This window comes from Amphibalanus amphitrite, unplaced genomic scaffold (genome assembly GCF_019059575.1).
Source record: "Amphibalanus amphitrite isolate SeventyFive unplaced genomic scaffold, NRLGWU_Aamphi_draft 000213F_arrow, whole genome shotgun sequence".
In the NCBI taxonomy this organism is placed as follows: domain Eukaryota; kingdom Metazoa; phylum Arthropoda; class Thecostraca; order Balanomorpha; family Balanidae; genus Amphibalanus; species Amphibalanus amphitrite.
The window spans coordinates 414,228-428,923 of NW_024881708.1; the positions used below are offsets into that span (position 1 = coordinate 414,228).

The 14,696-nt window shown below is 51.8% G+C and overlaps 2 protein-coding genes across 2 annotated transcripts; one reads left to right on the top strand and one right to left on the bottom strand.

Moving 5' to 3' along the window:
• Positions 1–2,304: 2,304 nt before the first annotated feature.
• Positions 2,305–2,988, top strand: LOC122385265 (putative uncharacterized protein DDB_G0271982; the record flags this gene model as incomplete). Its single annotated transcript, XM_043373406.1, has 2 exons — positions 2,305–2,391; positions 2,926–2,988. Coding segments are annotated over exons 1-2 (150 nt in total), but the record flags the coding sequence as incomplete, so codon positions are not given.
• Positions 2,989–3,518: 530 nt separating this feature from the next.
• Positions 3,519–9,629, bottom strand: LOC122385260. The gene has a single exon (XM_043373401.1). The coding sequence runs from the start codon at positions 9,578–9,580 to the stop codon at positions 5,036–5,038; it is 4,545 nt and encodes a 1,514-aa protein (XP_043229336.1). The 5' UTR covers positions 9,581–9,629; the 3' UTR covers positions 3,519–5,035.
• Positions 9,630–14,696: the final 5,067 nt, after the last annotated feature.

The following is a 14,696-nucleotide window of genomic DNA, read 5'->3' on the forward strand; positions in this document are numbered from 1 at the left end:
GGCCACAATTCTCCATTTGGATGACAGGGCCCGCGCGTGACAGCGCGAGAACGTGACTGGGGGGGGGGGGGAGGGGAGTGAGAAACGAGCGTATGTACCGACCAGGGCGGGTGCACTGCTGGTGTGATTGTAGGCGGAAAAAAGAACCGTGCGTGAGAGACTGAGTGGAGTGAGCGGAAATGATTTTTAGGTACATCATGTGCCTACTGCACTGGTAGTTTGCCATTCCATTTGGTTGCTGTGAAAAATGTTTTTGAGCACCGTTTAGCTTGATGGTGCAGTGGTGTAGATATTTGTTTCATTTTTCCTTTGTTGTGTGTGCTGTGATATGAAAGTATGCTGACTAGAACTGCGCTTGAATATTCCTTATAATTTAGAAATCTAACAGCATACTATATACTCTATACTATAACTATATACTCTTGGGAAACATTTGAGCATTACATTCCTCAAATTTGCTTGCAGAACAGAGCGACCGACATTAACCCTCGCCCTGGCAGGGCATTTTCCATAACACGGCCTGGCAGGGGGGGGGGGGGGGTCGATGCGACCCCCCCCCCTCGCGATTGGCTCCTATGGTACCTAGAAACACCAAATTTGGTAGGTAGGTGGCCCCCCTGGAGTTCTCGCCCATGTGCAAATTTGGTTGCTCTAGGTCAATATTTAGGGGGTTTTTGGGGGGTATAAATGTAAAAATTTCGCTAAAAACAGGTCAAAAGTTTTTCGCTTATAACTTTTGATCTAACTAAGATAGAGCAAAAAGAAAAGCACCAGTGAACTCAGCACGTCAGGGCGCGTCGAAGAATATACTTTTTAGCTTGCTTAAGTGTACTTAAAGTTTTTCTTATTTTTTAAGTAAACTTTAATTAATCAATTAAGTTCAAGTTAACCAAATTGCATCATATCGCATATCATTCGATTCGGCTGATCACCAGGAACACAATGACATCATTTTTTAAGCTCTAGCGTCATTATGTGCCAAGTTATTGGCAAAAACGTCATTTGACCTCAGTTGACCTCATTTGACCTGACCCATGGATAAGTACACCAAGCAAAGAAGCACCAAGTGACCTGCTGTTAAGTACTGTGGTTTCAAAGCACAAAAGTGATAGAACGAAGCGGATATCTCCAGTATTTTCCGAATTTAGTATTTTCCCATAGGCTTAACATTACGACGTAATGACCTCTAACTGACCTCAGGTCAGTGACCTAAAAAAAACCCGAACCATATGTTATACAACTCGGTGAACTTAGCACATCCTGAAAGTTTGAAGGAAATCAGTGCAAAACTGTGAGTTGGACAGGTGCAAAAAGAAAATTGAAATTTGACCATGACCTTGTACCGGTTTTTCTGACCTGGTGACCTGACCCAAGGTCACCCGTACCTAAAATTTTCAGGTAATATGTAAAAAGGTTGACCCATAGGCTGTGCCAAATTTGGCGGCGCTGCGCGCCGCCATTTTTACGCTATCTTCGAAAAACCTTAGGGGGTCGCATCGACCCCCCCTGCCAGGGCGAGGGTTAATGCAGGAAAGACGCTGAGTAACTTTTTTTACATTTTGCATAAAAATACATTTACTAATATTATGCTGCAACCAATGCCAATGCCGCATTTTACGCTTTCCTTTAGCCTTTCCAACGTATCACCTAAAATTAGTCCTCATTACTATGAACATTTCCCGTCTCCCAGCCTCGTCTGCCGGAGAAGATACGCCTCACATTCATCTCATTTCTTAGAGAATAACCGCTCCGTCCGGATCAAATGCGAAGCGGTTATTGCAGTATCTTAATCCCGTTTATGGTCGGGAAGACAAACCGTCGGCGAGTGGCGAGTGGGCCGCCGGCGGCGCTCCGGCGTGCTCCAGTCCCACATGCCTCGTGCGGCGAAAATTAGCACGATAATTAAAGGCTGAAGTAGCGCCCGAGGCACCATTATCGCCGGGATTGGTGCGCCCTGGGACAGAGGAACGGGGTGTGGGGGGGAGTGTACGGGCAGCCTTGAGAGGTAGAGGAGGTGGAGGTGGGTACACGGACCGCTGAGACGGCGAAAAGGGGAGAGGAGAGAGGGGATTCGAGAGGAAAGAGGAGAGAGAAGAGAGAAGTGAGAAGAGAAAAGAGAGAAGAGAGAAGAGAGAAGAGAGAAGAGAGAAGAGAGAAGAGAGAAGAGAGAAGAGAGAAGAGAGAAGAGAGAAGAGAGAAGAGAGGAGAGAGAAGAGAGAAGAAAGAAGAGAGAAGAGAGAAGAGAGAAGAGAGAAGAGGGAAGAGGGAAGAGAGAAGAGAGAAGAGAGGAGAGGGGAGAAGAAGATGGTTAGGACAGAGATGATGGGAGAGAGAGAGAGAGAGAGAGAGAGAGAGAGAGAGAGAGAGAGAGAGAGAGAGGAAAGGAGCCAGGAGAGGGGAGAGGAGAGATGAGAGAGAGAGGGAAGAGGGGAGATTAAGACAGGTAGAGCAGCTATGATAGGAGCAGAAGAGAGCCAGAGTTGGAGAGGAGAGAGAGAGAAGGGAAAAAGGAGAGAGGGTTGGGAGCGAGCCACGCGCCCGGTGGATGGATATTGCAGAGGAGCACAAAAGTCGCCCAGATGACGACCAGCCACAATGGACCCCACCCGGCCTCAGCGAAATTGTGCCGCCACCAAATTGATTTTCCTTTTGAAAGCGTCGGCAGGAATGGTGGCCGACAGCGACCGGTGCAGTGGGTAGAGGAGAGGCAGAGGAGGGGAGGAGTGGCCCGAGAGAGATAAAATGGTAAGAGTTGTGTCTTCCCCGAAAGAAGAGCTGGAAGGGAGAATGAGAGAATGAACGGAGAGGACACGTGATGTTGAATGGAGAGATGACAACAGCGAGGAAAAGTCAGGAGGGAGAAAGAGAGAAAGAAAGGGATGGAGATAGAGAGAGATAGAGAGAGAAAGAAAGAGAGAGAGAGATAGAGAGAGAGAGAGAGAGAGAGAGAGAGAGAGAGAGAGAGAGAGAGAGAGAGAGAGAGAGAGAGAGAGAGGGTGGCCAACCCGCCGACCGCCGCACAATGCACATCTCCCGGAGGTATGCCCGGCTCGCCCGGCCCGCGGCGCCGGGCCCCGGCCGGTGTCCGCTGCCGTCCTCTCCGGGAGGTCCACCCTGGCCCGTGCCGCCGCCAACAGCGGCCGACTACGGCCAAATTCAGTGTCGCCGCGCCACCGCCGCCCATAAAGCTGACTTCGATTCTATCAACGCGAACGACATAGCACGGCGCTGGATGCCGGCCAAAACTGAAAGCAATAGACTGTTAAGTGGGCGCACGGGCCGCACGCGCCGCCGCCCGCAGAAAAAATGTGGGTCCCGAGAGCAGCGTCCGACACGGCGGCGGTCGCAACTCAGCACTGCTTGCGGGGGCTGGAAAGGCAAAGGCTTGGTGGTAACAGGAAAATGTTTGGATACAAAAAGCTCATTAATGGAAGGGTTAATGCTGTTTAGCCGATGAAAATGTTTATACTAAAATAGAAGTACCACACAAAAGGAATAGAATACACCTGTTGGCGACGCTTTCGTTCGAATCTCCTTTCATGGTGTGGACTGTATTTAATCGCGCATCGCACAGCATTTGGTTGTTTGGTGACCGAGATCCAGGAGGAAAATGGTTTAATTGGAAAATTGGGAAAATAAATGTTATAACCTATCACGTTAGCCTAGTTAAGATACAACTAAATATTGGATACAGGATAGAGCGCCGGATGCCGACGACTAAGGAACCTCCTTCTTAGGAAGTATATTTGGACCTAATAAAAGAGCGCCGGATACCGACGGCAAAGGAACCCCCTTCTTAGGGCGTATGTTAGGGCCTAAATAAGAGAGCGCCGGATACCGACGTCAAAGGAACCCCCTTCTTAGGGAGTATGTTAGGGCCTAAAATATGAGAGCGCCGGATACCGACGTCAAAGGAATTCCCCTCTCAGGGAGTATGTTAGGGCCTAAATATAGAGCGCCGGATGCCGACGACAAAGGAACCCCCTTCTTAGAGAGTTTTAGGAATGTTTTAGGATAAAAAAGGATAGTCAGTAGACCTGGTCACCGGAACCGATACGCCTGCCGCATCTCCGTCGAATATCTCATCTGTGTGTAGACCGCGCACTGTTTCACTTCTCACTCGGGCTTCTCACACACTTTGTCTTCTAGTTCACTATATTTGGCGGACAAGGCAGCGAAACGTACCGGGAAGAGAGCTAGGGGCAGCGCAGTGTCCCCGTCGAAGTCGAAAGGTGAAGTGAGGGCGGGGGGTGTTTACAACTAGTTTATATACAGCGACAGGGGGTGAAAACAAGACGCGTTGAGGACGGTCAGAGCACACAGAAAAGGCTAAAAATGGCCCGGGCGTCCAGCGCTCCACCCGGAAAACACACACGCTGGGCGCGCACGTGCGTGCCCCACACAATGGCCCGGACCTGGGCCGGTCCTACGCAAACAGGGAGCCGCCCTGCCGCGCCGGCCGGCCAGCCGGGTCAGAGGGGACGCCAGCGTCCCGCGACCGCGGACGGCGCTCGGCTCGGCGGCGCGGCGGCGGTTCGGCTCGGCAGCGCCGAGTCTCTCGCCCGTACCGCCTTGCATAGGTGCAATTTGTCGGCAACATCACTCCCCCCTGTGTTCGGCTTCACTACGAACGTCGAACACATACATTTGACCGACAAATTGAACAGCACAAACCAACAGTCAAGCAAGGTGATAACCGAAACGGGCGCGGGTAACGATCATTTCCAAGCTCCATGTAAGTAAAGACATGCTCAGCATACCAGAAAGGTGCGTAGCGAGATAAAGCGGGCCTAACACTCGCGCGCGGCTACGGCATCCTTTACACAGCCCTGAACTCAGACTCAGGTCCCTGTCAGGAAGGCACAAAAATACCAGAGCCGTCGCGAACGGTCAGTGGGCAGGGGGCGTCAAGTCACACGCACAATGGAAATGACGGACGACTTTTGGATATCTTCTCCGAGAAAACGCAGATGAGCACCGGCTATGGGGGACTGGACGGTTGGTATCTCGGGCATGGGACCGCAGCAGGCAGTGATCAGTTGTCCACGGGACGCAGCCATGAGCGCTGCGTGTTCAGCTTCTCCCGGGCAGCGCTCAGTTCGCGCACCACGGACAGCAGCTCCTGGTTGCGCGCCTGGAGCCCCTCTTTGTCCCGGAAGGTGACCAGACGCTGGGCGATCAGCCGTCCGACGGAGAAGGTGTCCAGCTCGAGCTCGTACCGGGGTGTGGCGACGAACCCGCCGCGCGCCTCCTCCACCTTCTTCAGCGGCACACAAAACTGCATTGCCAGGTCCGCTGTCTGGGCGGCCAGCCGATCCCTCTCGTGTTGTACGATACGCAGTCGCCGGCGGGCGCCGTCAGGCTTGGCGCGTGCTGTTTCCAGCTTCCGTAATGCCTCGTAATTGTTACCTGTGGGAGAGTCGATCGTCTGCACCGCCGCCTCATAATCCTTGCGCTGTCTCTGGATGGCCGGCGTCCACTTATCAATGTCCTTCAGGATCTGGTCGAGGCACAGTTTGAACTGCTTGCTCTCGGCCTCTGTGGCCGTCAGCTGCTCCTTGGCCTGACTGAACCCGGTGAAGATATGTGTGAGCGTCATGCCCTGCCGCAGGAGCCGGCTGACGGCGGCGGCGGACGGTGACGTGGCCTCCACCGCCTCGTCTGAAAGGCTACCTTTGCGGGTGATTGCCTGCAGCTGCTCCTCGTACGTCTCCAGCCGGTCACGCAGCTGGAGGATCACCTTGTCGCGCTCCACCAGGTGCTGGCCGTGCTGGGTGTGCGTCTCGTCCAGATGCACCTCCAGCTGGCTTTGCTGCTCGCTGGCCGAGCTCAGCAGTGACCGCAGCTCGTCCACCGAGCGCAGCATCTCATTCGACCTGGCCTCCGCCTTCTCGACGCCCTCTTTGTAGGGCTGCGCCAGCCGCTCCTGTAACCGCAGCTGCTGTCGATAGTTTTCCTCCTGCTCGATCTCGGCCTCACGCTGCAGCCGGGGCTTCTCCACCATTTCGGTGAGCCGCTGCTCCAGGTCGGCCGCCTGCTGTGTCAGCCGTTCTTTTTCCGCCTGCTCCGTCCCCAGCTGGTGCATCTTGATGGCAAGGTCGGCCTGCAGCTGGAGGTTCCGCGAGCTGTGCTGGCGGCGCAGCGTGGACAGCTCCTCTGCTTGCGACTTCAGGCTCTCCAGCAGCAGAGACATCTGCTTCTCCAGCACCTCCTTCTCACTCGCCATCTTCCTCTCTCTGTACTGGAAATTGATCTCCTTGGCGGCAATTTCCTCCACCTGTACCAGCGCCCGATACTTTGCCGCATTAGCTGCAGCCAGTTCAGCTCCTCGGTCGGCAAGCTCGGCCGTCAGCCGGGCCACCTCAGCAGCGCGCCGCTCCAGCTGCTGTACCAAGCTCGCCTTGTCCGAGAGCACCTGGTCGCGCTCCCGACAGGCGGCCAGCTCAGCGGCCAACGCTCTGGTGAGGCCGGCATCTGCCTTCCTGTAGTCTGCGGTGGCCATGGTCCGCTGTTCCTGGAGTCTGGCAGCTGCCTGCTGCTGTTCCTCCAGCTGGCTGGACTGCTTCTGCAGCTCCTGCTGAGCCTCCTGTAGCTGCTGGCCCAGCTCAAACTCATTCTGTTCTGTGAGTGCGTCTGCCGAGACAGCAGCGACCGATACATGTCTCTCGGCGACGTAGGAGTTGATGATGACAAGGTACTTCCCTGCGACCTCTGGAAGCTTCTCGAGCTTTCTCTCCGTGGCCTGTAGTCGCTGAATAGCCTGTCGCTTGCTGTTGGGAAGTGTAGGACTTGTCTCCTTCCACAGCAGACCGGTCTCGTATCGCTCTCCACCTTTGGTCGTGTTTCTTTCCAGCATCTGGAGTGCTTTCTTATCCATCTCCGATCGTGACGTCGTTTCACTGTCCTTTGTTCCAGATGCTTCTGCAGACCACCATTCGTTGACGGCAGCGCACAGCTCCACTTCGCTCTCACTCGATTGACGTCTCAGAAACATGACCTGGCGCATGCTGCTGGGCACGATGTCAGACACGCAGCCCGTCAGGGTCCACCCTAGGTCTGTCTTCACAGCAGCCGGTTGATTCGGACGTCCCACACGCACCTCCTTCTGCAGCACTGCTTCAAGGACGTTTGCACCAATCAACAGCTTCACCTGCCCGCCATTATATTGCGGGAACTCCAGATCACGAAGGTGTTCAAATCTCTGAAGCTGACTCTTCGTCATCGTATTCGCAGTCACATTCAGCGCTGGCACAGACCACACTTCAGGAATGTTGATGCACTTCTTTGCCCCTGTGCCAAGGGGGCTGATCTTCAGTTTCACTCTCTCGGACGGACGCTGAGTGCCACTGGTCTCCACGTTTTGTATGCAGAGCGGGTGTCGCTCCCCGGCAACGCCCAGCTCCTCCAGAACATCCTCACGACACAGTGATGTCTGAGCTCCAGCATCCAGGAGTGCCAGAACGTCTGTCGAACCACGGGGCCCGTGAACCCGCACAGCAACAATCTGTAGCAGTGTGTCTGTGTCCGTTTTTACCGAGGCCGCTACAAACGGCTGGTTCCCGGAACTACCTTCAGCTGAAGATTCAGGCGCTCCCGTGGTTGTCCCTGCTGACGACTGATCCCTCCTCGAGTTGCTCTGATCGGTTCCTGACCGACTTGATCCGCGGTGGAGAAGCGGATGGTGCGTGAGCTTGCATCCCTTCACATTGCACCGCCGAGACACTTTGCAGCTTCTGCTCCAGTGGCCCTTCTTGAGGCATGAAAAGCAAAGACCTTCTTCATAGGCAACAGCGCTTCTTGCGTCTGGGGTCTTGGCCTTGAATTCTGAGCAGTCGCTCAGCCTGTGGTTACTGCTGCACACCACGCACACTGGCAGAGAGCGGGCCTCTGGTTCGGTTTCACCATTAGCTCCTGTCGCCAGCGCTGTTCGCCGAACAGGGCCGTCCCTTGAAGCAACTGTTGCACGTTTCCGTTCCGATGTTGAAGTCCCGGACTGGACAGCAGAGAAGCTCAGGATGCTGACTTGGACTTGGAGCCACTCGGTGAACGTCTCCAGAGTCGGTCTCGTCGGTCGCAGCCGGAACACTTCACGGCCCCACTCTCGGGCTAGCTCGCTCGGCAGCTTTTCGACCACTCTTCTCAAGTTTTCACTGCTTGACAGGTCACTCGCGTAGCCGAGATTTCGCAGGACGGTGACTGTGTTATGGACGACCGCATAAAACTTCTCCATCGCTGGGAGGTCCATTAGTGACGGTGGCGAGGTCATGAACACATTTCGCAGGTGGGCCTGGATGATGTCTTCCTCTCGTCCGAACCTATCTTGCAAGGTTTTCAAGGCCTCGTGATACAAGTCACCGTTGAATAACATGCCGTCAATGGCCTGGGCCGCGGCCCCTTCCACCGCGTTTTGAAGGTGAGCCATGCGCTCAGCATCCGACAGGGACGGCTGATCATGCACCAAGGCTTTGAAAAGACCAATCCAGCGCGGCCACTCACGTGCATTTCCACGGAACGTTGGCAGAGTCAGTCGCGGTATGCTCTTCACGAACGCTGATGGTCCTGCCAGGTCATTCCGTCGGGGTGAGGCTGGCGGTGGGATCCAGCTGGCACGAGCCAATCCGTCATTCTTGTGCACCCCATTCTCGCCTTGAGGAACACCGACAGCTCTGGGTGATGACGAGATGCAGCGGGGAACTTCGCCACCATTGGGTGCCGGCCGCTGCTCACCTGACGTATGACGGACGCCTCTTGTTACATCACAGTGGTTAGGCTCCACCTCCACTGGGATCTCGTCATCAAAGTCGTTTCTCCGCTCCCATTCAAGGTCATTTTCTGCAGCCCTCAGAAGTCTTGCCCTCTGCTGCGCTCGTTCCACCTCCTCTTCTAACTCCTTTTCCTCCATCATCCTCTTCTCTTCTAACTCCTTTTCCTCCATCATCCTCTTCTCTTCTTCCATCCTGTCTTCTTCTCTTCTCCTCTGAGCTGTTCTTTCTGTTTCCTGGTTTCTCAGCTGCCTTTCTCTGTCTTGCCTGGCTTTCAAATGCTTCAGCTCCAGGCTTTTCATCTCTGCCGTTATTACAGCTTCCCTGGACGCCGCTCTGGAGACTCCTGAAACACGGGATCCGTTCGCTCTACTCCCCCCGTGATGCAACTTTGATGGTGGTGGTCTGTCATCTGCTTGCGACGCCGCGCAGCAGCTCACTGGTCGGTGCGTAGTCGCCTCTTCAATTCTTTTCACCGTCTCGGCGTGCCGTGCCGTCAGTCGGGTGGCGTACTCTTCCGCTTCTTCCAGTTCGCAGACCTCCTGCACCTTCTCAACATAGGCGTCATTCGCCTCCATGAAACCATCCAGTGTCGCATTCAGGGTTTCGAGCCGCTTCTTTAGTTCTTCCTCGCTAGCTCGGCGCGCGATCTGAGCCTCCGCCGTGTTACAGGCACGAGTAAACGCGGCGGCCTTGCGCCCGCGCTGAAGTTTCAGGTGCTTCAACACGCATGCAGTGTCTCCAGCTTCCTCGCCGGCAGTGTCCTGACTCACCGTCGCCGTCTCTGTGTTCTCCGCCTGAGTCGAATCTTCCATCATCGGAATTTTCTTCTCGATCCGACTGGCACACACGAGGCACAGCTTGTAACCTACAATCAATCAGTAAGTCGGTGACGGGCAGCCACGAAGGTCATCAGTTCTCACTTCAGGCCAGGACCATCCGGCCCGGAGGACCAGAAAATGTTGGCGACGCTTTCGTTCGAATCTCCTTTCATGGTGTGGACTGTATTTAATCGCGCATCGCACAGCATTTGGTTGTTTGGTGACCGAGATCCAGGAGGAAAATGGTTTAATTGGAAAACTGGGAAAATAAATGTTATAACCTATCACGTTAGCCTAGTTAAGATACAACTAAATATTGGATACAGGATAGAGCGCCGGATGCCGACGACTAAGGAACCTCCTTCTTAGGAAGTATATTTGGACCTAATAAAAGAGCGCCGGATACCGACGGCAAAGGAACCCCCTTCTTAGGGCGTATGTTAGGGCCTAAATAAGAGAGCGCCGGATACCGACGTCAAAGGAACCCCCTTCTTAGGGAGTATGTTAGGGCCTAAAATATGAGAGCGCCGGATACCGACGTCAAAGGAATTCCCCTCTCAGGGAGTATGTAAGGGCCTAAATATAGAGCGCCGGATGCCGACGACAAAGGAACCCCCTTCTTAGAGAGTTTTAGGAATGTTTTAGGATAAAAAAGGATAGTCAGTAGACCTGGTCACCGGAACCGATACGCCTGCCGCATCTCCGTCGAATATCTCATCTGTGTGTAGACCGCGCACTGTTTCACTTCTCACTCGGGCTTCTCACACACTTTGTCTTCTAGTTCACTATATTTGGCGGACAAGGCAGCGAAACGTACCGGGAAGAGAGCTAGGGGCAGCGCAGTGTCCCCGTCGAAGTCGAAAGGTGAAGTGAGGGCGGGGGGTGTTTACAACTAGTTTATATACAGCGACAGGGGGTGAAAACAAGACGCGTTGAGGACGGTCAGAGCACACAGAAAAGGCTAAAAATGGCCCGGGCGTCCAGCGCTCCACCCGGAAAACACACACGCTGGGCGCGCACGTGCGTGCCCCACACAATGGCCCGGACCTGGGCCGGTCCTACGCAAACAGGGAGCCGCCCTGCCGCGCCGGCCGGCCAGCCGGGTCAGAGGGGACGCCAGCGTCCCGCGACCGCGGACGGCGCTCGGCTCGGCGGCGCGGCGGCGGTTCGGCTCGGCAGCGCCGAGTCTCTCGCCCGTACCGCCTTGCATAGGTGCAATTTGTCGGCAACAACACCTGTCCCGAAAATTCATAGGAACTAAGTCCATCAGCTATTTTTGGAATGTTCTGTAGATAAGCATGGTTTCATTCAACAAACCGCTGAGTATTTCTTATACGCATGCTTAGTTGTCCCATAAAGGCTATGCTGTTGCCACCTTACACAGTCATGTTGCCAGCGAACTATGCACCGTATCTTTTTTTACCACGACACAATTAACTCAGACCTTGGTGTCTCACGACTTAGCCGGCCGCCAGCGCCGCTGTCCATTCCGCGCTGTGTCCTGTGTGTCTAGTTGTATGGAAACACACTCACAGCCGGACATAGGGCGGCCGCCCGTGGCTTCCGCCGCGTTCAATAAATCACTTGGTTACGTCGCAGCGGCCGTTGTTAAACACTGCACCTGACAGGCTGCGGGCGGTGGCGGTAACCGCGGCGGCGGGGCAGCAGTAACCGTACCGTTCGCTCTTCGCTGCCCACCCACACTGCAGCTCGATCGGCTATTGATTCATGGCCGGTGGCGTGCCGTCGGACGTGGCCCACCAGGGACCTCGGACCGGGGCCGGCGCGCCGGTCCGCCAGGTTTAATCAATCATCGGTGAGCAGCCGAGGGCCGCCGCGCCGCCGCCGGCCGGATAATTGAACTGTTAGGAGATACATCAAAGAAACATCGCCGAGAAAATTGAGAGTCGCTCAGCTAAAAGGTTTTAGATGGAGGCCGATGTCGAGTGGCTCTCAGTATGCTGCGTTCTTGTGAAAAGGGGAGCAAGGATTGAGGAGGAAATTGAGCGAGGTATGAGACAGGCAAGGTAAAAAGATCAGAGGAAAAAAGAGGAACAGAGAAAGAGGAAGGGAAGGATGAGAGTGGCTTTGGCAACAAGGACGCAAACGCTAATGGAAATCTAAAAATGAATAGAAGAACAGTCTAAGAACGTAGCCAATGAAATGAATCCAAAAGAACAACTTAAGTTACATAGACTATAAAAACTAGTTGAACAAAAAGTTAACGTTAAAATTACTGACAGACACGTTGAAATATTATCTTTGCTGCTTTTGTTTTGACTTAAACTGACCACTTCCTACTGCCGTCGCCGGTTCGCTCACTATTCATCATTTACTAACGCACTTGGATGCGCACATCGCTGGCGACGCTGTGTCTACCTCTGATACTTGACAAGCAGATAGTAACATCGCCATTAGCTGAGCGAGTTGGACGCGGCCCCGAGGGACACCCTCGCCGGGCTAGTCGCGCTGAGACGGCTCCACCGTCCGCCGTCTGGTCCCCGGCCAATAAACCGGGCACTGTACAGCGAGAATTAGCGGCGACAATGGGACGCGCACCGAGCAAAAACGGCCACTGAAAAACACCACAACAGGCACCGGCAGCGGGCAAACATGATGCACTGGATTGCCGTTTTAATGCCGTTTTCTTGTTATGTTTTGGAGGTGAATGAGGTAGGTAATGGGTCCGGGCAAAAGGTCGCTGGGGGATTAGTAACGATTATGCTGGAAATCAACAATGTTTTTGAATTGTGTGTGTATTGTGTAGTGCAGACGCATAGACTGGCTCAGCGTAGGTCAAACCAATCGTTCCTGAAAATATCATAGATTGATTTTAAAGCGAAGAAGAAACGGATTTGCTTACTAGCCGATATCGCATCACTCTGTAGCACCTCCTATACCAATGTGCGACATTCCAACGGACCCCGCCTACTACCTCTGCTATGCACTAGTGGTGTCAATCGGTTACCAAAATTTCGGTATACCGATACCGAACCAATACCGATTCGGTATTCGGTATTATATACCAAAATCATTTGGTATTTTGTCGGTATTATGAAAATCAACTACTACCATAAAAGATTTGAAGCATTTTTGATAAACCTTCTGAACTCAAATTTGATTTGCTAAATGGCATTGGATGAAGAAAAAATGGCAATCATGACACATTTCTCCCAAATGCATGATGTCCTAACAAATGGGCAAACACGTTAACAGTAATATCAAACACATAAGTCTACCAATGTTAAATGGCAACTTATCAGTGCTAGCAAATTCCAATACCATGAGGATAATTATCTTACAAAGAAAGCTAATGTGCAAGACAAAAACATGTATATGTTTAACTTACTGTATGCTGGAAAACATACTTTAACTATCTTACTCAAAATATCCAAAGCATTTATCAGTAACAAATTTGACTTTGTTTTGAGGAGTCTGTGATTGATCTTGACCCTGTCTTGCTCTACATTTCACTGCAATGAAAGTACATTATCCAAAACCCTGTTTTATACAGCACTAGCTTCACCATTATCATCTAATATTAAGGGCAGCATTTATCACTTCATCACCCCACAAATCATCAACTTCGCTCAACTTCAAAAAGCCTCTGTTAATGACTGAGCTGGACTGAGCGATCCTGTGTATAATTTATTTTCTTTAATTAGTGTTCACTTGCCTGCTCTCCTCAACAGATAGAGATCGCTAGCAATGTAATCAAAAGAATTCCTAAAATATGATTGGCTTTTGGCTTGATTCGCACACAGCAGTTTCAAAACTGAACACATTTAATCTAAAAACATTTTAGTGTCGCAGCTGCGCCAAGTACTGATGTAGCACAATAACTAATTGAAAATAATTGAAAAACTTTGTTTTTCTTGTTCTTCATTTTTTCAGCAATAGCAGCCTTCAATCTTTCTTGAAATAATTTGAAGATTCCAAAAACAAATACATATAATTTTTGACTGAAGTTTACTAAAGCAAAAAAGAAAAAACTTTCTTCTATACAGCTCTGTGTCATGCAAATTGCAAATGGCCGCCGCTATTGCTGCCATTGTGTAAGAGATGACACGTGACATGTGTCAATGCTTCCGTAAAATTATGGACATTTTACTTAACTTTCATCGCGATATCATTACAGTGGTGTCTGCTATCTATCAGTGTGCCTCGTAAGTAATTATCTAGCAAGTTTTGTTGTGCTAAACATTTGTTAATGAAGAAAAATTGGCTGCGTCAGTATCGTCACCATCGCTACTTGGGTTGAACTCTAGGGGTATCATGGATTTTGTTTACATTAATGGTATAGCCCATCAATGTCAATTGGGTCACCATTTTTGGATCATGATAACACACTTAACCCTGCCTTGACCGGACTCGAATTGAATGACTTGAATTGAAACGTTTGATGTTTCGCCTTGGATGGTTCAGGCATGGCCTCAATATTGACTCAATATTTGTTAACTGACCTCAATATTTGTTTATAGTTACACAATGCAGTTATAAATTTGTTTTTCTTTCAATGCAAATAATTTAGAGATTCCCTGATTTTTTTTTTGTTGCCTTATTTTAAAGTATTACCTTTCAATGCTTATCATAACTATGTCTTGAGAAAGTTTGAAGCGTTTTTTAATAATTTCCTGAATTCGGTATCTAGTCGGTATTTCCCCCTATTTCTGAAAATCGGTTCGGTTTTGGTATATTCTCAGTGGTTTTGGTCGGTATCGGTTTGGTATTGGTTTCCAAAATTTCTGAAATTGACATTACTACTATACACGTGTTTGAGTTATCGCCCCCAGTGACATTTATGACGGAGCGACACTCCCCATCGCTGTGATCGGACCAACACCGCACCACTTTTCAGTGGCGTCCGTCAGTATGCATTAGCGGTCCATTCGGCGGCGGGCCATTCGACTGTGAGTATCGCAGGTGTCCATCGCAGCCTGCGACCGACCCGACACCGATACCGGTCCCCGACACATGCCCGGAGGCCGATCAATGACCCAGTGTTACACAGCTCGACCGGCAGCCGTGAGAGGTCGACGCGCCTGGCCCGAGTGTGCTATTAACGACCCGGTTAATTACGGGTCTGTGGACTGCCGGCGACAGTTGATTGAGA